Raw genomic sequence first — 24214 nt, 5'->3', positions numbered from 1 at the left:
TCCGCGCTATGCTTCACGGAGAAATGTGTTCGTTTCCAGTGTCTTAGTAACAAGCTGTTTGATTTCACCGGGCACGGATCAACTCGAGTTACGACTTCGTCTTAATGGTTCTCGTTTTATTCAACCGTTGACAGTTTAACGGTAAGGATACAGACTCAATTTACCAAACAAACCAGCCTCGGTGGTGACCAGTGGTGATCTGTTTTGAAAATGAACTTTACGTTTGGAAAATACAGAGTTTATTTGTCAAACCAGCTGCAGTATATGACTTGAGAAGCTCGGCCGCGAAGGAAAATGGAAAAAAACGCCGGGAAATAGAGGGAAGGAGTTTCCTCCCAAGATTTCGTGAAATTTGTTACGTGCAATGGGAAGTAATGACACGACCACGTCTGTTTCACCCAACAATATATCCACGGAAACAGTCCACAACCCATGGGACGATGCTATTTGGATTCTAACATGCTCTTTTATCATCTTCACCATGCAGTCAGGTTTTGGATTGCTGGAATCGGGTATGGTATCCCGTAAACACGAGATTAATATTCTCGTGAAGAACATAGCGGATGTCTTATTTGGAGGGCTAGCGTTCTGGATGTTCGGTTACGCGTTTAGCTTCGGGAAATCTCACGGGACAAATCCTTTTATTGGGTTCGGCGATTTTTTTGTAGACGCCGACGGTCCTAATATGGGTCTCACATTCTCGAAATTTTTCTTCCAAGCTTCGTTCTCCACCACCGCTACAACAATCGTTTCAGGGTCCATGGCTGAGAGGGTCAAACTGGAGTCTTACTGTCTTTTCTCCTTTATGAACACCATCATTTTCTGTCTACCGGCTCATTGGCTATGGGCAGAGAACGGCTGGTTAAAGAATCTTGGTGCCATCGACGAGGCCGGGGCGTGCACAGTCCATTTAGTCGGAGGTGTAACGGGACTTACTGCAACCATTATGCTTAAACCAAGATCTGGTCGCTTTGAAGAGGGCGAGGACAAATCTTGCAATGATATGGGTTCTCCGACGACTGCGTTGCTTGGTCTCTTTATGCTGTGGTGGGGGTGGTTGGCTTTGAACTGTGGGAGCACTTTTGGAGTCACCGATGGAAAATGGAAGGTAGCGGCCAGGTACGTGATCTCTTACTTCATGACTAGTCTAGACTATTTTGAATGTCTCTTTGGCTTCACTCTTTCTCTATTAGAACGTCAAATTTTCAGACTTAGTTTGGGCCTTACTTGATTTTCTAATGATTTCAAACTAAAATCTTCTTCATTTTCATAAAAAAAAACACCAACATTAAATAATTCCCCATACTGATAGAGGATAATTTCAATAATGATATTTTTGTGTTTTTATAGAATAAGTTGTCTCGTGATAATACTCCAAGCCCACCGAAACAAATGTCCTTACAAATTAACCAATCACGATCGAGTATTATAACATAGAACCTGTACAAATTTTAACATCTTCCGTTTCACCGAAAATGTGCTACTATTAATTTAAATCGAGCAATAAATGATTATACGTCAAAGTTAGCTAGAATTTGGCACATCACCATTTTACATGCGACTTATTTTTTCTTTAGATATTTGCTTGCTTGGCCTAGGTTTGTGAAGTCGCACAGTAACAATTTTTACATAAAAAGATCAACTCATCTCTGATTATCGTAAAAATCAACCTCAGAATTGTTAACGTTATGTTGAGGAAAATATTATTGTCCTCGTTTTTCCTTTTTTTTTGGTGTTCTATATCCTGCCCAATGATTTCAAACTAAAATCTTCTTCATTTTCATAAAAAAAAAAACACCTTTGACGGTTTAGAAGTTTTGGGAAGCACCTATGCCGTCGTTTCTGACACTGTATCGACAGCGAATAGCAACTCACATTCTGATTTTTTAAATTATTAAGAGGACTGATTTCCAAACCATCGTAGGTAAGCACTAAAAAAAAGCAATTTTCAAATGCATTTATAGCGTTTTATCAAAATCGAGGCTAGATAGCATATTATATAATTAGACTGAATATAAATTTCAGGCAGAACGTTATACACGCTCGGTAACATGTACTGAGGCTAATATGCCATCTTTATGTTCCTTACATGAATTAAGATTACCTAAAATAAATAAATAATCTAGGGTTTTAATAAATAAAGATCTTTTTATATTATCCAGAGAAGACTACAAAAAAGAATACGGTGATACAAATAGGCCACCTACTGATGATCTCAATATTGACAAAATCATCAAAAATGTCCAGACACTATGTAAAAACAATACTGTTTTTAATTAGTCGCCTTAGCAACCGATACTTAACATTTGCTCCGTCTGATCCAGGACTTTTAACCTCTCGAAATAACGTTAAATGAGGTGAATCCAGGTTTATTTATCATTAAAAAAAATTTTCTGGTAACTTTCCATTGCTTAAACTGCCTAAACCAATCCTTAATATGTCATCCATTTGTTAAAAAAAAGAAAGAAAATAACCAGTATATTCTAAGAAGCAAAAAAAAAAAAAAAAAAGGATCTAGAAAGAGGGAAAAAACGTGTATAGATATCTTAACCATAGGATAAACAATTCGCACAAACCGTCCACTATGTTGATTCGTATTTTCTAAAAAAAATTATATCAGATGCACTACTTGTCAACGCGAGAAAAAAGATTGTCAAAAACGCAGCTTAATAATAAAACTGTCTTTTGTTGTCTTATGATTCCGTCAAGCTTACAAAACCTTAAATTGAACAAAACAAATTGCTTCTAATTAAAGTTTCCTAATCTTACAGCGCGGCTTGGTGTTAAACTCGCTAGGGTAATCACTAATGTCCCATCTGACCAAAACGTGCGGGATATGGACTGATAGATAACAGTATTTGCCCTCATGTTAAGTAAGTTTGACCCACAAAAATGGGACAACGGATCGATATTATTACTTTTTTTCCTAATACATTTATGGAATTATCTAATCCCATCTTCAGTTGATTTTTAGCTGTAGTTGTAAAGGGAATAAATGATTAAAACGGACTGTGTTTTATCATCATAGATGGCAAAGCGGATTTTGGTTTAAGTATGACAAAAAATAGGAAAAAGAACTGTAAATCCAGCCCCCAAAAATTAAAGATGGATAAATCCATAAGTATATGTACTTTTTTTTCTAAAGATAAGTATATGTAGTAGTGTTTTTTTCGTTGAACTATTGTATTCATACTTATATCTTAGTTAATTTCCTTTCTTATAAAGTCGCTTGTTTAGTTGTACTTTTTTACATGTGAACACGACATTATCAAATACGCAATGTTCTAGAGAGAAGTGCTTTTGATCTATTATGTATACCCACATCAATTGCAACTCAAATTTGCATACCTGAAAAAAAATTCTTTCTCTCATTCCCTATCATTTACTCTGTTTACCCGACTTCAGAAAAAAGCCAATATCGCTTGTTCTAGAGGAAGCACTTTCGAATTTATACACCCACATAATTGCAGCACAAAATCGATAATTTGACAAACATCTATTTCTCTATCCATTATTTTGTTTCCCAGAGTTCTGAAGCCGATATTGAGTAAGGGGATCAAGTTGGTTTTAATACACTAGACACATTTAAGAATTTCAAGACAAAAAAAAATGATAGAATACTATTGTGAATAACTTTTCTTACATAGGCATTTTTTTTTTTTTTAAAAAAAGGTGGAGAGCTAGGAGAGGAAAAAGAAAAAGTTATTATCGAATGACTTTATGGGGGCAATTTCCAGTTTTTCCTAGTCGTTTAAACCAGAAAGGTTTGAGCCATGAAAGGACTGTCAACCAGCGCCACGCCATAAGCCGACGACTTGGCACATATTCGTCACACAAGCACTTAAAAAATCTGCGAATGTATTACAAACCCTGTGTAAAGAAACTTTGGACAATACATAATAATATATATAATAATATATATATTATTCTTCACAAAGACACAATGATGACCCTTTGGAAGCTCGCCCCCCGTGCATTTATTAAGGTTTTGTCAAAAGTGCATTCAAATCGGCACGTCTTTAACGACCTTTTTATGCCATCACGATTATTGTAGCTCCCATGTTGTGAAATAAAATGGCAATATAAAGGCAACTTGTAGAAGACATGAGGCGGATATTCACATGTCTCATGGCAGAGAGTTTTGATTGGTCATTCAATGTATAGGGCCTCGTGTAAACAACGCAAGCATCAGCGAGCATCGTCTTGGAATATAATATATATATATATATAACTATAAACTATGTTCGGTTCACTGCATGGTAATGGTACTAATGGAAATATCGATGAAAGACTTCACAGCAACTCCAAACATCGTTTGAAACGGCGCCAGCATTGCCATGGGTCAGCAAACGTTTGCTGTTTTCAGAGGTTGGGACTTCATGCAGCCAACAATATGCTATGTTCTAGATACTGACCCTATAATGATATGGCTATATAAAGTACTATTCCGACAGCAACGCGCTCTTTTCCCAGGGTTTAAAACCTCTAGTCTAATAATACACATGGAAGTCTCAACTCGCCTGTTATGTAACAGGCAAGACATGCAAAAATTCCATTTACTTACCACTAGTCTAATAATACACATGGAAGTCTCAACTCGCCTGTTATTTAACAGGCAAGACTTGCAAAAAATCCATTTATTGTTTTGTTTAAAGGCGGCTCTTGTTCGAGTTCTTTCGCGACTTCCGCGTTCTAAGTGAAGTACTGATAATAGATCTTAAGTAACAAAGAAGTGAGACGTGCGAGACACAGCGCTCATTTAATACAAAATGGCCAAGGTTTTCTTCTTGGGCAATTTATTAATGATTTGGTGGTGTGAAACGAATTTTGATTATACCATTTTTGCTAGTGAGAATATTATCCCGAAAAAAACAACACTGACACAGCCGGAACACATTTAGTAAAAATAGTAAAACTTTGAAATAATCAATTAATGTACATTCTTTTTCATTTCAAAAGTCATATTTTATGTCTCTGTTTATTTATACATTATTCAAAATGAATACGGCAAAAGCTGTCATCATAACAACTGTTATATTTTAAGAGCTGTTCATTTAAAATGAATCAGTTGACCCCGACTCAAACTATCAAAGGAAATTCAAGGTACTTTGGATAATATCAGACAAAAATAATTATAAAGAGTTGAATGTCGCGAGATTCGGGAAAATAAGGCACAAAGGAAATAAATCGACACAACGGCTGTATACGCATGTATACGGTATGTTGTACGCATTTGTGAAAACAAAGTATTTGTTTCAAGTATTACCACTTCGTCAAAGCAAAAAATAAGAGGCATGGCCTCTTATGTCACCTTTCCAGTTTTCAGTAGAAAAAGAAACTAGATGGTTCGAGTTCAATTTAAAGGTTCGAGTCTCATAGATACATTTCTAAGTATAAAGCTCATCCTAAGGAAAGTTGAGTTTTTCTACAGCGGAGAGTTCGATTAATCAGAAGAACAGGGGTTCGAGAGATAGGTTATCTACTGTGTGATAAAAAGAAAATCAAAATATCCTTTCTAGCAAAACTTGCCTAGCGGGATTTAATGCTATTTGGATTGTGAAGAATAACAGTATCATTATCTCGGAACTTGATTCCTTTTTTTAGGTTATTTAAGAATTCTAAGTAATAGTAAACGGAAAACCTCCATGCTGAGTTTCATTTCATTCTAAAGAATTCGTGTAATTCGATACACAGAAATATTTATATGGTTACTTCCTTCATAAATCATACAAAATGTCATACAAAATGTCATACACTTAATTACATTTCACATCTTTCTACGTATTAATTTGAAAATCTTCACAATGACATTTAGGAAGTTATTTCAACAAAACATGAAATAATTTGTCGCGTCCCTCTTTAAGCGAAGAAAAAGCCAAAGTTTGTAATATTTATGCCTCACTGTGGTAACAATATGCTCGCAGAAGAAACATCGAAATTAAACTGGATTAATAACCGTAACCGTTCCAATTTTTTACCTTACAATCAAAAACCATCTGCCCTATTTCTGGTGCTTTTAATAAGTTTCTGTAAAATTTCAATTTTTATTTCTTTTGATAATCTATAAAAAAGTATGGAACATGATCTTGAAGCAATCAAATATGCAAGAAATAGTTTTGAGGTAACTGTTTTTTTGTGATTGAGAATTTTGTACTGTTTTGTTTTACACTTTGAGACCCCTCCATTTTTTCAGAAAAAAAGTACTGTCCTCACAATTATGAATTCTAAACAGATCATTATCAAAGTTTTCAATAATCAAAGTACTCTTGACTAAACGGTTCTAATAGTTGTACTAAAATCCTATTGAAAATCATATCAAAATACATTGCTTTTGGCCAATGGTTTTCGTCGAACTACGTAAATAGGTAATTTCTTTAGTACTGTTCAATCCTAATTAAAAAAATTCCAAGATAAAAGTTCTATCTCTTGTACCATTTACATCCCCGTGATAATTAAGATTTTATGTGAGAGAAAGCCGGAGGAAAAGCTCGATCTGTAAACTGAAACAGTAAATTCAAAGAGTACTGTTTTTAACGAATAGATATGTTTACTTTGCCACTATCATTTGTGTGAACCCCTGCCTTTCTACATTCTTTTGTTTCGTAGACTAAAGCTTGTTAATAAAGCTTTTGCTAGAGAGAAGTGGAAAATATTTTTTTCATTGTCTTTTTGGTGCTTATTTAAAATAAACATTAAATTAAAAACATTCTGCGGCGCGACTTCTTACAGGAACCCGCGAATACGATCACGTCACTCCTGTTCTGCACTCCTGTTACACTGGCTACCCATCAGAGAAAGAATAGATTTTAAACTCCTTCTTTTAACTTTTAAATCCCTAAATGAAACCGCTCCAGACTATATAAAAGACCTTTTAACCAAAGCGCAGTCTTCGTTCTTCAAATAAGTCTCTTTTAGTACAGCCCTCTTTCAAACTTAAGACATACGGCTCAAGAGCCTTTTCCGTGAGTGCACCAGCTATATGGAACTCCCTCCCACTAGAACTCCGGAATTGTAAAGAATTGAGTATGTTTAAATCAAAGATCAAGACCTTCTTTTTTAAACGCGTCTTCGACAATTGATTCTTAATGATCGATTCTCAAGATCTTAGTTATGTATCATAACAAATTTTTTTTACTTTTTTACTTTTTATTTTGTCTTTTTATTATCTATTTGACATATATTGTAATGAATTTTTAATTATTATTTTAACATAATATTAAAATTGTAAAGCGCCTTGGATCTATAGGAGAAAGGCGCTATATAAATCTATATTATTATTATTATTATTATTATTATTATTATTATTATTATTATTATTATTATTATTATTATTATTATTATTATTATTATTATTATTAAATTAAAATATTTAAAAAATAAGATACAATGCCTGCATTCGCAAACACCCAGACAAGTTTTTCCCCTACTTCTAAGATCACACTGCTCCTAGTTAACAGCAGAAAGACAATTAGTGGAAAGTTCCTCTTTAAACACATAATTACATTTACACGCGTGTCTCATAATTGCTGCATTTCGGAAGAGGACAATTGCCACGTTCGACAATCTAATTTGGTCATGTACACCAGCTGAAATAGACAACAAAATAACGTTTCAAAAAATTGTATTGCTATCCGTGGCAAATTGAATATGGCAAATTATTGTTTCCCTCGACGTTTGGTCAGTAATTTCAATATAATATTTTTTTTTTTACAAATTGCGATTGGCGAAACTTCATGTTCTGTGTCTTTATTCACGTTCTATCACTCAAAGGGTCCTTTTCCAGTGTCTAGCCGCCAATTTGAAAAATTACTCAGAAAACATTGGAACGAGGTTGTTGAGGGTCTTGTGTTATAGGCTGTAAAAGTTTTACTTGAAAAAAATATTTAATAGATATAAAAACATATGTTCTGCCAGGCCAGGTCTAGAGTGCTCGGTAATGACAAAATCAGAAATGCATGACATAGTATATATAGTATATAAAATAAATATTATATATTTATTTTCTTTATCGAACAAAAAAAAAAAAAAAAAAAATACGGGATACCCTGACAGGTGCTCCAAGAACTCGTGCTTATTTACTCACGTTATTTTCACTTAGACGTTGTGTGATTTTGGAGAATTCATGGCATACCCTCGGCGTTAATACCTGTTTTATTGGTAGCGGATACTTTGTGAAATAACTACAGTAGAATTCGTCTCTTTATTATGTATCCTTAGGGCGTAAGTTTGCAGGTTGCGTGTGGTAAATTTTAAAACTTTTTTTTTCAACGGTTTTTTTATAGATCGCGGATATTTTGTAAGATAATTATAGTTTTTCCTCTCTTTAATATATGTATCACGGGCGTACGCCTAGCTTTGGTAAGTTATATCTGATATCATGTCATCCCTAAAGGCATTGGACTTGGCATTTATCGTGTAATGTTAAACAATACCTAGCAGCAAATAGACGTCGCGTCGCTACTAATCATAGGTCAGATATCTACCAGTTAATTATGCAATACCTCAAGGATTTTATCATGCTCTTGTTAGGTCACGTGCTAATTCGCCTTTACGTCCTATTCCACTTCCCCAAGTGTGCAGGATGTAGCGATTTGGGTAATTTACGACAGCTCATCTCCCTGAGTGGGGGAGGGGTGATCTTTAGGGTAAAAGTGATTGAGAGGCTCGTCGGGAAATACAAAAATTGCCCCTAAAAAACAATACACGCTAGAAATTGCTGCCCTAAAAATAGCCCAAAAGCAAAAAATTACCCATAAAACATAGATTTAAGTAGGATGTAGCGATTTGGGTAATTTACGACAGCTCATCTCCCTGAGTGGGGGAGGGGTGATCTTTAGGGTAAAAGTGATTGAGAGGCTCGTCGGGAAATACAAAAATTGCCCCTAAAAAACAATACACGCTAGAAATTGCTGCCCTAAAAATAGCCCAAAAGCAAAAAATTACCCATAAAACATAGATTTAAGTATCCTGTTGTCTCGAATGACAAATTGTCAAAGTGTTTTGTTAAGAAGTCTAAAAAATCTAAAACAAAATTTTTTGGTTCGTAGCGCCTCTTTCTGCAAACCCCTAAAATACTATTTCTAACAGAAAAGCCCCTACGGTTTCATTCTATTAAACGTTGGTGTCAAAACCAGGGAATGTAGCATTTTAGTCGCTTTTAAAGGAAACAAAACTAATTTTTAAAATTTCTTCAATTTCTATCGTACTCTGTTTAGATCATTCTATGTTTCATTGCTGTCGGCATTTAATTCTAACATGCCATATTTTATACATGTTATATACACTGTCTCATATTCAAGAGAAAAATATTTTTTCACTCACTCGTTAACTAAATGCATATTTTTCTTTCACAACTATAACTTTCTTTCATAACTTCACAACTTTTCTCGACCATTCTCAGGGGCATAGCCAGGGGGGTGGCCTTGGACCCCCCCTTCTAGCAGTCAAAAATACAGTAAATATATGAGACATTATCAAAAACACAGGTGAAAATGCATTGAATGGACCTTTTGGGCCCCCTCCTGTTAAAAATCCTGGCTACGCCGCTGATTCTAGGCGCTTTTTTTCCAGTCGACGTAGGGCGTTGTCTCACATCTTAATATCACTGCATCTTAAAATCCCCGCACTGAAGTTAAAAAAATCTTTGTTTAAGCCATTGTCATTGACGAATAACAAATTCATACATTTTGACTTAAATCAGGTGAAGCTTATCGTATATTATAAAAAAAAAAACTTTCGGATTGTGATGTGTTACTGTAATAGAAACAATTACTATTCTATTCTATTGGGTAACTACCAATGCAACTGTTTTGGAAAACATTTACATTCTGTGTTATTATTCTGTGTCTTATTTCTTGGCTTCTTTGCATGGGATGATGATGATGATGACGATTGATGCTAGAATCATCATTCTGTTTTTGATAAAGATAAAAGAGTGAGAGTTAAGGAAAAGAAAAAAAAAACTGAAAACTCCTGTCACGTGTACGACAAAGAATTAACGTTCACTTGTGCACTTGTGATGCGGTTTTATGGGCACGTTTCTCGGCGATTCAATTTTTTGCTTTCCAGTAAATGCTATCTTCCTGTTATTGTCAACGTGAAAGAATACGAGGGCGGTCAAATTACTAATGTAACACAAACGCCGAACGATGTTTTTTTGTGGTTATATAATACACGTGCTATCTATATTAAGCTTCTTGTGTCTTGTGTGTTTAATTAAAATACAGCTTCTCATCGACAAGAAATTATCTGTGAATTATCTCCGTGAAATAATAGATGTAGGGTCATTAAGTCGATATAAATCAGACTGCAAACACACGTAAACACGTGTTACGTTTACACGTGGTTTCGCTTACTGGTGCTGACATCAAATAACGAAAGAGCTGAATACAAAGATAGTTGCGCGTCTCTACGTCTGGAGATGGCTGCGTAAAAGGGGAAAGCATTTTGTTTAAGTATTTGTTTTTTTCCGGCTTGAAAAAATCATATCAGCTAAAAACGGACTAAGCTTTTAACCCCTAAAATATGAGGAATAAAAAATCGAAAACATCCCCTTCATGTCTATCTCTATGGGGATAACGCGTAAAAACAGGGATAATCTAATACCAAAACGGGGGAGAGTGGTTTTTACAGTAACGTGTTGCATGATGGGTATTTAACTGTGAAAATTCAATACTCACATTCTTTATATCGAAAAACACTTTTTCTTTTGACAATGGGTCTGTATTATCAATTCGAGTTTATTACATCGAACTAAGCTAATTACAATGTTCTACCTACAGGGCGGCCGTAATGACCATAAATGCATCAGTAGGGGGAGGAACCACGGCCATACTGCTCAGGTAATGCCTGCTGTTTATATAGGTGTAATTACTCAGCTTCCTAAGCACGGCTAAGCACGTTTCACTGCTTGCACGGTGTGCTTCGTCAAAAATCACTAAATACCTGGAAAACAAACTAGAAAAAGCTGACTAATAGTGACCGCTGACTCAACACACTACCCGATCCAAACCCAGGGACTTGAAATGATTTGAACATACCCAGCGGTCTTTGCGGGCGCTTCCCCGCACTAACCCTAACCCAGGGACTAGTAATGATTTGAACATACCCAGCGGTCTTTGCGGGCGCTTTCTCACACTAAGCCTAACCCTGGGACTCGCAATGATTTGAACATACCCAGCGGTCTTTGCGGGCGCTTCCCCACACTAAGCCTAACCCAGGGACTCGCAATGATTTGAACATACCCAGCGGTCTAAGCGGGCGCTTCCCCACACTAACCTTAACCCAGGGACTCGCAATGATTTGAACATACCCAGCGGTCTTTGCGGGCGCTTCCCCACACTAAGCCTAACCCAGGGACTCGTAATGATTTGAACATACCCAGCGGTCTTTGCGGGCGCTTCCCCACACTAACCCTAACCCAGGGACTCGCAATGATTTGAACATACCCAGCGGTCTAAGCGGGCGCTTTCTCACACTAAGCCTAACCCAGGGACTCGCAATAATTTGAACATACCCAGCGGTCTTTGCGGGCGCTTCCCCACACTAACCTTAACCCAGGGACTCGCAATGATTTGAACATACCCAGCAGTCTAAGCGGGCGCTTTCTCACACTAAGCCTAACCCAGGGACTCGCAATGATTTGAACATACCCAGCGGTCTTTGCGGGCGCCTTCCCACACTAAGCCTAACCCAGGGACTCGCAATGATTTGAACATACCCAGCGGTCTTTGCGGGCGCTTTCCCACACTAAGCCTAACCCAGGGACTCGCAATAATTTGAACATACCCAGCGGTCTTTGCGGGCGCTTCCCCACACTAACCTTAACCCAGGGACTCGCAATGATTTGAACATACCCAGCAGTCTAAGCGGGCGCTTTCTCACACTAAGCCTAACCCAGGGACTCGCAATGATTTGAACATACCCAGCGGTCTTTGCGGGCGCTTTCTCACACTAAGCCTAACCCAGGGGCTCGCAATGATTTGAACATACCCAGCGGTCTTTGCGGGCGCCTTCCCACACTAAGCCTAACCCAGGGACTCGCAATGATTTGAACATACCCAGCGGTCTTTGCGGGCGCTTTCCCACACTAAGCCTAACCCAGGGACTCGCAATGATTTGAACATACCCAGCGGTCTAAGCGGGCGCTTCCCCACACTAACCTTAACCCAGGGACTCGCAATGATTTGAACATACCCAGCGGTCTTTGCGGGCGCTTTCTCACACTAAGCCTAACCCAGGGACTCGCAATAATTTGAACATACCCAGCGGTCTTTGCGGGCGCTTTCCTACACTAAGCCTAACCCAGGGACTCGCAATGATTTGAACATACCCAGCGGTCTAAGCGGGCGCTTTCTCACACTAAGCCTAACCCAGGGACTCGCAATAATTTGAACATACCCAGCGGTCTTTGCGGGCGCTTCCCCACACTAACCTTAACCCAGGGACTCGCAATGATTTGAACATACCCAGCAGTCTAAGCGGGCGCTTTCTCACACTAAGCCTAACCCAGGGACTCGCAATGATTTGAACATACCCAGCGGTCTTTGCGGGCGCCTTCCCACACTAAGCCTAACCCAGGGACTCGCAATGATTTGAACATACCCAGCGGTCTTTGCGGGCGCTTTCCCACACTAAGCCTAACCCAGGGACTCGCAATGATTTGAACATACCCAGCGGTCTAAGCGGGCGCTTCCCCACACTAACCTTAACCCAGGGACTCGCAATGATTTGAACATACCCAGCGGTCTTTGCGGGCGCTTCCCCACACTAAGCCTAACCCAGGGACTCGCAATGATTTGAACATACCCAGCGGTCTTTGCGGGCGCTTTCCCACACTAAGCCTAACCCAGGGACTCGCAATGATTTGAACATACCCAGCGGTCTTTGCAGGCGCTTTCTCACACTAAGCCTAACCCAGGGACTCGCAATGATTTGAACATACCCAGCGGTCTAAGCGGGCGCTTCCCCACACTAACCTTAACCCAGGGACTCGCAATGATTTGAACATACCCAGCGGTCTTTGCGGGCGCTTCCCCACACTGACCCTAACCAAGAGACTCGCAATGATTTGAACGTAACCAGCGGTCTTTTTGGGCGCTTCCCCACACTAACCCTAACGCAGGGACTCGCAATGATTTAAACATACCCAGCGGTCTTTTCGCGAGCTTCTCTTATGATCCCTACAGCAGACTTTTCCCTGCCAAAGATAAAAAAGCTGGGCCTAGGACAGTGTAATTTGAGCATGAAGCACATGATTGTGCTTTAACGTTCAAGACCTTAAATACGCTTAGGGGTCGACTGCGACTACGCTATTATTTATCATGTTACTACAATTTTGGGCTCGCTACGCCGCTATAGTCCATTATTGAACCGATTATTTTTCAACAAAATTTTGACCTTATTTATGCTAATACACTGATTACCAAAACTGCAGCTATTTTACCAAGGCACGAAAAGTTGACGTCAAGCTCCTTATCCGTGGAATTCTGGGATCGCTTGTCAGCATTTCAGGTGAGCACAAATGGATTAGGCCCTCGCTTTCATGCCGCTTTCTTTTGGTCACGCTAGCCTAGGATTGGCTCATTTAATTGGTGAAGTTAAAAATTAGAACAAAAAAGCGCAAAAAGGAGGAAATTTGAACAAGGCAGGAAATCTCATTTGAGAAAACAGGTAAAGATATGGAAAGTAAGGGGGGAGGGGGGTTGATACGAACGAGAGAAAAGTAAGGTGTCAGTGGGAGGTGACGAGGATGGAAAAAAGAGAAGTGGGGGATCAGCAGATGAGGCGGAGGAATTAGAGAACGCGAAGGAGGCAGAGGTGTTGAAGAAAAAGATGCTGTAGATGGTTAAATGCCAACAAGTTATCGAATACTTATTGATGTGACTATAGACCTTTTTCTCTTTTCCATCTCCAGGTCTTTGTGGCTGGGCACGCCCATGGGAGGCCATTCTAGTGGGCGCGGTCGGGAGCCTTATCGCCTGTTACGGCGTCTCACTACTAGAGCGTGTCCGCATAGACGACCCCGTGGGAAGCGTCTCCATTCATATGTTTCCCGCAATTTGGGCTATGGTGGCAGCGGGCATATTCCTAGAACCGGACGCAAGCGCGAAAAGACCTGGAGGGCTTGTACAGACCGGAAGTGCGTATACATTAGGGGTGGAACTCCTCGCGACTGTTGTGGTGTCCGTCTGGTGCGCGCTGATGGCAACTGTAATCCTGTTTTTTATTGACAAGACGATTGGTTTACGCGTGTCTTATCAAGAAGAGGTCCTCGGGGCGGACATTGTGGAACACTCTATTGGTGGATACTCTAAAGCCAGACGCGGGGCGGTATCTCAAGAAAACCCGAAGCTGGAGACCCGTGTGAAACACAACGACGCCAACTTTGCTACGCTCGTGGATAACCTAGCACATTTACAACGGCTAGCTGATCTCGCCATGAAGAGAGGCAACGACGATGACGAGGACGAAAACGACGAACAGCCGAGTGATGACGCGGAATCTTTCGGATCACCGGAACCAACCCGAAGAGTGCGATTCCAGCAGCTCGCTATTCCGGAAACAAAAGTGGAAATAGCTTATGAACAGTCCGTGGAAGAGTAAGGGTACTATGACAAAAAGCCGGGAAAGGTCTCCAGGATTTCTCCGATCGTCCTAACCTTCTTAAAGAAGAAGCGAGCTTTCAAGCAACTCAAAAACTCCAAAACAGCCGCTGAACTACTTCATGGACTGGCAGTAATGAAGTCAAACAAAAAGCACACCTTTCAATCATTGATCTACTGCAGAAAAAGGGCCTTGGGATTGCCTAGTTCCAGAGAGAAACAAGCACTCAACTGCGTGAAAGACTAAGAATGGCTGCTAGCGGACTACAGTTCAGTCTTGTGTTTCCTGGATAGAGCAAACTTATAGATAGAGCAAAGCATCTTTTGCCTGTGACTCAAGCATCATACAGGTCCTTTGCAGAGTATCCTTACTACGATGCTTTGCGGTAGTAGACCTCAAACTATTTTGTCGATAGGTACGATGTATTACTTCTGTTTATCACATTTCTTAAAGTGCCTTATAAAAAAGCTCTTAATTTCCGGGTTTATAAGTAAATATTAAAAACAAGTTACTGGAATTTGATGCTAGGGGCACTTTCAGGATTGGGTACTCCTGGATTTGAATTTTTCAAGTCAAAGTAAAAATGAAATGAAGATAAAATAATATTACAATTTTAAACAAAAAAGGCTAAAAAAATTAGAGCAGATACTTTTAGTTTAAGAGCCTTTGTCAGTCACAGATTTGTTACTGTTTTTATCCAAAATTTGAAGATAATTTATTTAAAAGAATATCGAAATGCTAATCTAAATGAAAAGTTTTATATCTTATTTGGCAATTTCGATCGAAAATATCGCATTGGCTTCCCCAAATCCGCCGATGGAAATGGGTGCTTTTTCGCACTTGCTACTTTGCTAGGATGACAAAATGGCGGCTGGCAGAGGCTGTTTAAGCATGCCTGCAGGCAGGAAGTGGCAAGCGAATAAAGGGGCGTTCACTGCATTTGAAACAATCAAAATTGTTTAACAGAAAAAGGATCTGATAAATACTTTAAAGTAGCGACCAAAGTTTGACGGAAATCAAGTATATTGTGTTATTTCTATCATTCGATTTCGCTTATGATAAAGCGTTACGTTTTTCTATCTTTCTTAAAATCGCCATGTTATTAAATCAGTTCGATATAGGCAACGGGAAAAGTTTGTACGGTTAATTTGTAACTCAGTAACTTTTTTATAAAATATATATATGTTTCTCGAGTACTTAGCATTTTTTTTTGGCGCGAATGTTGGAAAGATAGGTTTTTCGGAACCTTTTTCCCAAGCATCAGCGTATTTCGGTTGCTACTACAATATTTGGCAGAACAGGTACATGGAATAATGTAAATATTATTGTAGCAGGGTTTTTTATTTTATAAAAATCGTATATGTCATTTGATAGCAAAACATTTTACAATCGGATATCAGGTTTAGAGTTTGATTCTCTAAACATTGACTTAATTGTAGGAATACAAGTACCATGACTGTTTTTTTTTCTGGTATCTGGTTTATACGGTTTAAATCCGTCCTTATTTCTTTAAGTATTTTAAAATTTAATTTCATTGTAGAGTAAGAATTCAAATCCCACCAAAAACAAACAATGAAAAATAAAGAGAACACAACAACTGAATCGTCCTCATGTCTTTTTTTTTTTACTTATTTCAGGATTTCTAAATCTTAAATACGGTATAAGTTTACTATATCATGATTGAGGGTGGCCCTGCATTCAATTTAGACAAATGTCCACGTTCCTTTTTTACCATTCATGGTTTTTGCCTTCCCTGAGAAATTTATCGTCCAATTTATCACCGACAGTGACTAACAAATTTCTCTTCCAAAATGTACATTACAACTTTTATAACGTTACTGTCCTTGTGTTTGCTTGTAAACAAAATACCAAATTCGCCAAAATTTAAAATTCCGTTAGTTTGAAGGACAGAAGGTTGACAGTTTGAAATTATTGACGAGAGCTTAAACAATATTGAAAAAATCGCAGTTAAAACCATATTACTAAGTACCTGGCGTAACTTTCACCTGGTCAAATGGTTAACTGGTCTAGCTTCCAAGAAAAGTCCTTCCGTGTGACAGGCATCTTTGGTGCCTCAGGTGACGCTAGGTGGGAATGGTAAGGGAAAGGTGTTAAAATATGTGAGATAAAATCATAGTCATAATGATATAGCCGGGAAAATCACAACCACAATGTTTACCATCATCATCACTACTACCACCACTTTCACCATCATCATCACCATCATCAGCATCTGCATCAACCTATTCCCCATCATCACCAGCATCTTTCTTATCATCATCACCACAATCACCAACATTTGCACCATCATCATCACCATCACCATCACCACCACTTTTACCAACCGTCACCATCGTCATCACCTTCACCGACATTTTCACCATCCCCATCGCTTTCACCATCATCACCACAACCACCACCATCACAAACATTTTCGCCATCATCACCATAACCACCACAATCACCATTGCTTTCACCATCATCACCATGACCACCACCATCACCAACATTTTCAACATCATCACCATAAACACCACCATCGCTTTCACCATCATCACCATAACCACCACCATCACAAACATTTTCACCATCATCACCATAACCACCACCATCACCATCGCTTTCACCATCATCACCATAACCACCACCATCACAAACATTTTCACCATCATCACCATAACCACCACCATCACCATCGCTTTCACCATCATCACCATAACCACCACCATCACAAACATTTTCACCATCATCACCATAACCACCACCATCACCATCGCTTTCACCATCATCACCATAACCACAACCATCACAAACATTTTCACCATCACCACCATCACCATAACCACCACCATCACCATCGCTTTCACCATCATCACCATAACCACCACCAGCAGCAGCATCACCATCACTATCTTCATCTCCTCATCTCTATCATCACTTACAGCCAACCTGACTCGGTATTACCTTTTTCCTGTGTTTGGTTGGCGGAGGGAGACTGGTTCATAGCTGCTATAATACTGTTGACTGTCGCTCCGGGGCCGCTTGCCTGATACCAGAACAACATGAACAAAAAATTAAAGAATATCCTGCAACTGATAGAACAATTCTATAGGGACTCGTTCTTTAAACGAAAAGACAGTCTTTCCGATTCACACTTGGCACTAACTATTTTTTAGATCCGATATGTCAGTCAATCTTGAATAAATATATAGACAAATTAGACAATCTTCTGTGTAAACTTTCTAGTCATGCCATATTAACTGGTTGAGCTATAAATTTAGACTGGCCATTGTTTGGCTAGTATATTAGCCCTCGATTATGACTGGTTGGTAATTTATTCTTTGCCACTGATTGGCTAGTATATCAGCCCTTGATTTTGATTGTTTGGTAAATTCACCCTTGCCATTGATTGGCTAGTATATGCCATTGATAATGATTAGTTGGCAAATTTATTATGGCTAATGATTGGATAATATAATAGCCCTTGATTATGAATTGTTGGTAATTCTCTGATTGGCTATCGTAATACTGGCCTTGCCTTCGCATACGATTGGTTGTTAATTTTACCCTGGCCTCTGATTGGCAGGTTTACCTGAACAATTGTTTGTTCAGTAGAACTGATCTCCTGAGGCAACCAAATATCGCTTAGCGACCCCTCAATCAGGGTTACCAACACATGAAACTCCTTCTGCAGTGCGTCTGCCTCTGAATCGAAGCCAAACAGCGCCAGAGCACGAAGCAGGGATGTCACGTGTTCTGCGAGAAAAGCGGTTTGTTATCAAACAAGCCCGGGGCAAACGTAACAGAATGGTGGGGAAAAATCAAGAGTTTGTCTATAAGTAGCTGTAACTAGGAAACTTGGCGATCTCCAAAGTACATGAACAAAAGGCGCTCTCTGATGTTGAACACTGTCACGTCATCAAGTGGGTGCACAATCAAAGTGTTGTACTGATGAAAAAGGAATGGGGCGTGGGGTGGTGCGTGTGGGGTGGGTTGGGGCGTGGCGTGTGGGGTAGGGGTATCAGTTATTACCTTTAGCCTTGTCCACGTGTGTGACAATCTCCGCTAGCGCGTGAAGTAGCGCGATGTCCTCGTAAGGGCTTCCTTCTTTAAGACTGTACCTTTTGCGCTCTGACTTTCGCCGAGTCTTAGAAGAACGACTTAGGAAAAACAATACACCTCTTAGAATCTAAAAAGTATTTTTTGAAATCATAGGGATGCTATATGGACGACTAATAGCTATGAAATATTTGAAATTCAAATAGCTTTGGATTTCACTAAGGTTGACTATTAATAAGCGGCAATTTCGATAAGCACAAATCTGACAGGTTAAGAAAATAGCTTCATAATGTGCAGTGTATCAAAATTATTAACTGCATTTTATTTCATAGTTATATAAAAGTTTTATATTCCTAGTTTTGCATCTCAATATAGATTAGCTTTAACCTGAAAATAGGCCCAAATAAAATCGTGAATGTATCATTTATCATTAACTTACCCAGTAGAGCGAGTTCCTTTGGAGCCTACACTGGACCCAAATCCGGACTGGCCCGTGATACTACTGGTGTCCGAGAAAATGTCCGCGTCGGTATCATCCCTCAGTGTCCCATTTTCTGAAAGTGCAATATGGCACGTTGGAAAAGACGAACACTTTCACCCCGAAAAGGAGAACTGTTGGAGAATGTTTAACCCATTATTCGAGCCGTACCAAAATAACAGTTACTTTTGTAAAGTTGTAAAATGTAATAAATATATATAATACTTATTATTAATAAGTATTATATGGTGTTTTTGTTGTTCTTGAGCCTTAGCGCGTGGCTGGTGAAGGGCAGTCATGAACCAGGGCTTTTGGAAAGAGATAATCCGGTAAGTATGTTTTGATTTTCCACAATAAAACCCAGCAACTTATTTATTAGAAATTGTTTAATGGCAGCTTACCTAATAACTCTATTCTGAGCCGCTCTTTCGTCTCTCGAACAATGTGTAGCCGTTCCTTGTACTTCGTGAAGTTCTCGCTGTGTTGAGCGGTAGTACTGCGTTCACTGCGACATCCTAGCAGACGGATAACATGAGTAAGTAAAAGAAGCCCCCGATCCAGCATGTAGTAGTATACTAGTGTACTCTCTATATAACGGACACCCTCCAGAGTTAGTATCTCATTTATCAGAAAAACTCTGTTATAAACAAAACTTTAATAAGCAGACACCTCGATATAATGAACACATTTCTCGGTCCAGAAGATTCAGTTCCATGAAAAGGAAGAAAGTGGAATATTGGATAGAAGAGGCAATATGAGATTAAAACCAGAATTTATGAATTACAAAACAATCCAATTACCATTGTACGCACATTTTCATAGACTAAAAACAAACTAAGATATGTATTGTATATATTTTCACCTTTTTTTAAAAAGCAATGCCATCCAGAAATTTTACAGAACAAATAAGTATCTAAGTATAGCAGCAAAAATTCAAATTTGCTTACAAATTATTTACAACTCCTTTACAGATTCTACCCTCTATTACCTCCTAAACACTCCCTTATGAATATTTCTGAAAGTTTTGACTAAAGAAAGGGAATACAGTGTTGTAAACATGGCGATCGTAGAAGAGGGGTGAATCGACGGTTTTATCAACGCTCACCGCTGAGGTAACTTTTGTATAATAATCATCAGAAAGCCATCGCTTTTATTAAAATAAATAATACCTTACAATTCATGTCGCATCTCGTTTTGGTCAATACCTACGCAAATTAGTACTTTTTGGAGCGAGTTTCTACACCCAATATTGCTCGAAAAATACAGAGGTTTGTATGGAGAACGATCGACTTCCGGTGGATTTGGGTCCACTAGACCCATTTAACTCTGAACTGGCTTATTAAAGCGACCGAAAATTGCATGACACTTAAGCTGGTTGCGTGACCCTGCGCCTGCTTGTGGGTTGCAGCTGAGGTGGCTGCACACGTCTGACACAAACAGATGTTATAACTTTGCGAGTAACATTCGGATTATAACAAAACTTCTAATTAAAGCGACCGAAAATTGCATGACACTTAAGCTGGTTGTGTGACCCTGCGCCTGCTTGTGGGTTGCAGCTGAGATGGCTGCACACGTCTGACACAAACAGATGTTATAACTTTGGTAGTTACTTTGGGATTATAACAAAACTTCTAATTAAAGCGACCGAAAGTTGCATGACACTTGAGCTGGTTGTGTGACCCTGCGCCTGCTTGTGGGTTGCAGCTGAGATGGCTGCACACGTCTGACACAAACAGATGTTATAACTTTGCGAGTAACATTCGGATTATAACAAAACTTCTAATTAAAGCGACCGAAAATTGCATGACACAAGCTGGTTGTGTGACCCTGCGCCTGCCTCTGGGTTGCAGCTGAGATGGCTGCACACGTCTGACACAAACAGATGTTATAACTTTGCGAGTAACATTCGGATTATAACAAAACTTCTAATTAAAGCTACCGAAAATTGCATGACACTTAAGCTGGTTGTGTGACCCTGCGCCTGCTTGTGAGTTGCAGCTGAGATTGATGCACACGTCTGGCACAAACAGATGTTATAACTTTGCGAGTAACATTCGGATTATAACAAAACTTCTAATTAAAGCGACCGAAAATTGCATGACACAAGCTGGTTGTGTGACCCTGCGCCTGCTTGTGGGTTGCAGCTGAGGTGGCTGCACACGTCTGACACAAACAGATGTTATAACTTTGCTAGTTACTTTGGGATTATAATAAAACTTCTAATTAAAGCGAGGGTAAGTTCTGTGACACTTGAACTCATTATGTGACCCTGCGCCTGCTTGTGGGTTGCAGCTGAGGCGCCTGCACACGTCTGGCACAAACAGAACGTAAATTACCTTCAACAAGTGCCGGTTTCAGATTCGTCTCGATGATGTCTACTCTGTTATGCTTGTAAATCTTAAAACAAACGAGAAAGTTAACGCCCGTTCATACTAGCATTGAAACATGTCAAGAAAAGATATTCTAAATAATAGTTAATCAATTTGGGTGATATGTAATTGTAGCATATCACTTAGCGTAAGCTTTCCCTTATAGCAGAGGCCTCTTTTCTCTAAATTTTGCAGGGCTGACGTTCGCGAACACCAGTCCAGCGAAATACAAAGAAAAGAGGACTCTGCTAGCAGGGAAGGGTAAGCTCAATTACCATAGATAATTTATTGAAAACAATATGCTTCGTCAGTGTTTCTCGGCATAAACTTTTAATTATAGCCTTTCAAGCACCCATAACAGAGAAAAAAACCTTCCAAAAAGGAAGGGCACAAATCAAAATTTCGACAAAAGAAGCGGGACATTTTTAGTAAGTTGATTTAATTCTTTTGACATCCCAAAATCTCAGCCCCTTCGGCTTTCTAGAAACTTGTTCATCCAAATAATGACATCATGTTTCTTACCATTCGAAGTGCCTCGTCCCATTCACTCCCATCCAAGAGTGACACGATTGCTTCTTCAGGGTCCTGGTAGTCAAAATCAAGTCCATTAAAGAAAAAAAATTATTTCAAAAGTTATTCAACTTATGAGTATCCCTTCCATATTTCTTCCATAGTTTAGCGAACTTGTGACGTCATACCTTGGCGTAGTCTTCTAACACAGTGGCGGCTTCCGTGAACCGGTGGTGCTCCTTCAGATAGGCTGAGAAAAGGACACCTTTTTTAAATTAAAAAACTACTGCGATTTTTAGTAATCTGCGAACTCACACTCATGAATTCCAAGCGACAAAATACACTATGGCTTCCTTAAAGGGTCCAACTCACCCTGCCCACAGTGCATTGCGATGGCGCCTATTTGATGCCATCGCAATTCAAAACTTTAGAGAAAATAAGGAATTATGTAATATTCTTTCAGTTTACATGATTCATTCATAAAAGATGAAAGAAAAGTGTGTAAAAGTGTCTAACCACGTGCATTTTTTGGACTTGCCCATGATGAAAACGAAAACAAAGCAATGCATTGTGGACAGGGTGAGTTGAGCCCTTTAAGTCAAATGCTTTGATTTTTATCCATTGGCCTACACTTAGATGGTACACTTAGCTGCCAATCACGCCATCTCACAGCAAGGTGTTGACCAATCAGAGGGTGCAAAATATGTTCCGTTACTAACTTAAAATCTGATTGGTGGACTAATGAGAAGCGGTTTAAGCATCTTCGAAATCTTGGCGAGAGGTCTCAGAATTAAAGAAAATCGCAGTAAACGTTTCACGCATAGAACTATAAAATCTCTAAACCACACGAATCCCTCTTATTTGACTGAAATGCGACTGACTCCGTATTTACCTTATCGGTCAAGTATATTACTATATGAGCTACTAACCCGAGGCGCGCGAGCAGAATCTGACTTGCTAGCCGAAACGTGCCCGTCTTGTCAGTCTTGTTAGCCTCATTTACACGGACAAATGCCTTACCCGCCATCCCTCGCGCCCGTTCCATCTTCTTTTCCTCAGTCTCTTCAAGTTGCGAAGACACACAGAACGCATGACGCCATGAACAACACCGCTGGAAAGCCTCCAGTGCTTGACTGTGGGCGCCGACGCGAGAAAATACTAAAAAGCGCGCATGGTTAGTCGTGATTCGAGAGGCGGATCTAGATAACCATATATGGTCTTACCAATTCCGGCTTCTTCGTATTTCTTCTTTTCAAATAGATGTTTACCATAACAAATAGATATATCCTGTAGAAGTAAAAAGTTACATCACTTAATTTTCTTTACTCAATGACGTTCCGCTCGACTCAGTGTAAGCTATCAAAAAGCCAGTCGCCATTTTGTTGTCCAAGCAAATACCAAGTGCTAAAAGGCGTCTTTTTTTTCCATAGTCTGATCTTGAAATATTTCGATATCTTTTTACATAAGTTGTGTTCCAATGCTGAATAAGATATAATAACAATAACTGTAGTTCAATCAGCTTTCCCCTTTTTAAAGAGACCTAGTCATCTGAGCATTTTTTGGTGGGACAGTATTAAATTGTGGACAAATATTGTATTTCTGTTTTTGGTTTTTCTTTCTCCTTATCTAGAGGATAAAGCTGGGATGGCAAGAGAAGCAACAACATTATATATTCATTGGCCCTGATATTTCCTCATTTTTTTAAAACGAAAAAAAAATGCTTTGTTCTTCATTACCTGATATTCCTTGGTGGTTTTAGAGTACAGCTTGAGGGCCTCTTTGTATAGCGACTTCTCCTTGACAAGCGTGACAAGCTCGTGAAAATGTTCTGAACCTGGTTTGGACCAAACACGAAGATCTCTTAGGAAAATAACAATGAATAACAAAAACAGCAATTTCAACAACAAGCAACAAGCAAGCCCTTCCGCTGTTTACTTCGACGAAAAAACGGAATATCGCCGATTTTTTCATTCTTCCGCTGTTCGACAAAAAACGGAATTTCGCCGTTTTTTCCACGCTTTCGCTGTTCGATAAAAAAACGGAATTTCGCCGATATGTAACATTTTCTTAGTTATTCTGTTTACACTGCCGTTATATACTGGACGGTATTTTCGGCCGTGCGCAGGAGATCTCATTCCATTGCACTTGTCGTGTGGTGGCTACTTGAAATAGCTGCATAAGTGTATTCCAAAAT

The 24214-nt window shown here is 39.1% G+C and overlaps 2 protein-coding genes and 1 long non-coding RNA gene across 3 annotated transcripts in view; 1 reads left to right on the top strand and 2 right to left on the bottom strand.

The window, feature by feature from the left end:
• Positions 1–3: 3 nt before the first annotated feature.
• On the top strand, positions 4–16206 carry LOC5508734 (putative ammonium transporter 3). Its single transcript, XM_001629239.3, has 4 exons — positions 4–1119; positions 10782–10841; positions 13436–13512; positions 13916–16206. Exons 1-4 carry the CDS (start codon positions 365–367, stop codon positions 14602–14604), a joined length of 1581 nt encoding a protein of 526 aa, XP_001629289.3. The 5' UTR covers positions 4–364; the 3' UTR covers positions 14605–16206.
• LOC125562999 lies at positions 3666–13919 on the bottom strand. Its single transcript, XR_007308047.1, has 2 exons — positions 13148–13919; positions 3666–10944 (listed from the first exon to the last, which is right to left on the bottom strand). It is a non-coding gene; the product is annotated as an uncharacterized LOC125562999 (long non-coding RNA).
• LOC5508745 (elongator complex protein 1) overlaps positions 16207–24214 on the bottom strand; it is a 23703-nt gene continuing 15695 nt past the window's right edge. The window contains exons 27-38 of the mRNA XM_048727510.1: positions 23757–23854; positions 23244–23307; positions 23041–23178; positions 22209–22270; positions 22033–22095; positions 21478–21538; positions 19543–19656; positions 19103–19217; positions 18637–18764; positions 18197–18360; positions 17569–17650; positions 16207–16688 (exon numbers count right to left, since the gene is read on the bottom strand). Coding sequence (XP_048583467.1) covers positions 16615–16688; positions 17569–17650; positions 18197–18360; positions 18637–18764; positions 19103–19217; positions 19543–19656; positions 21478–21538; positions 22033–22095; positions 22209–22270; positions 23041–23178; positions 23244–23307; positions 23757–23854 — 1163 coding nt within the window. The 3' untranslated portion in view covers positions 16207–16614. The remainder of the gene's footprint in view (positions 16689–17568; positions 17651–18196; positions 18361–18636; positions 18765–19102; positions 19218–19542; positions 19657–21477; positions 21539–22032; positions 22096–22208; positions 22271–23040; positions 23179–23243; positions 23308–23756; positions 23855–24214) is intronic.

This window comes from Nematostella vectensis, chromosome 5, assembly GCF_932526225.1.
Source record: "Nematostella vectensis chromosome 5, jaNemVect1.1, whole genome shotgun sequence".
NCBI classification, from domain to species: domain Eukaryota; kingdom Metazoa; phylum Cnidaria; class Anthozoa; order Actiniaria; family Edwardsiidae; genus Nematostella; species Nematostella vectensis.
Note: the sequence above shows the minus strand (reverse complement) of the source record. Positions and strands in the feature narration are given on the sequence as shown.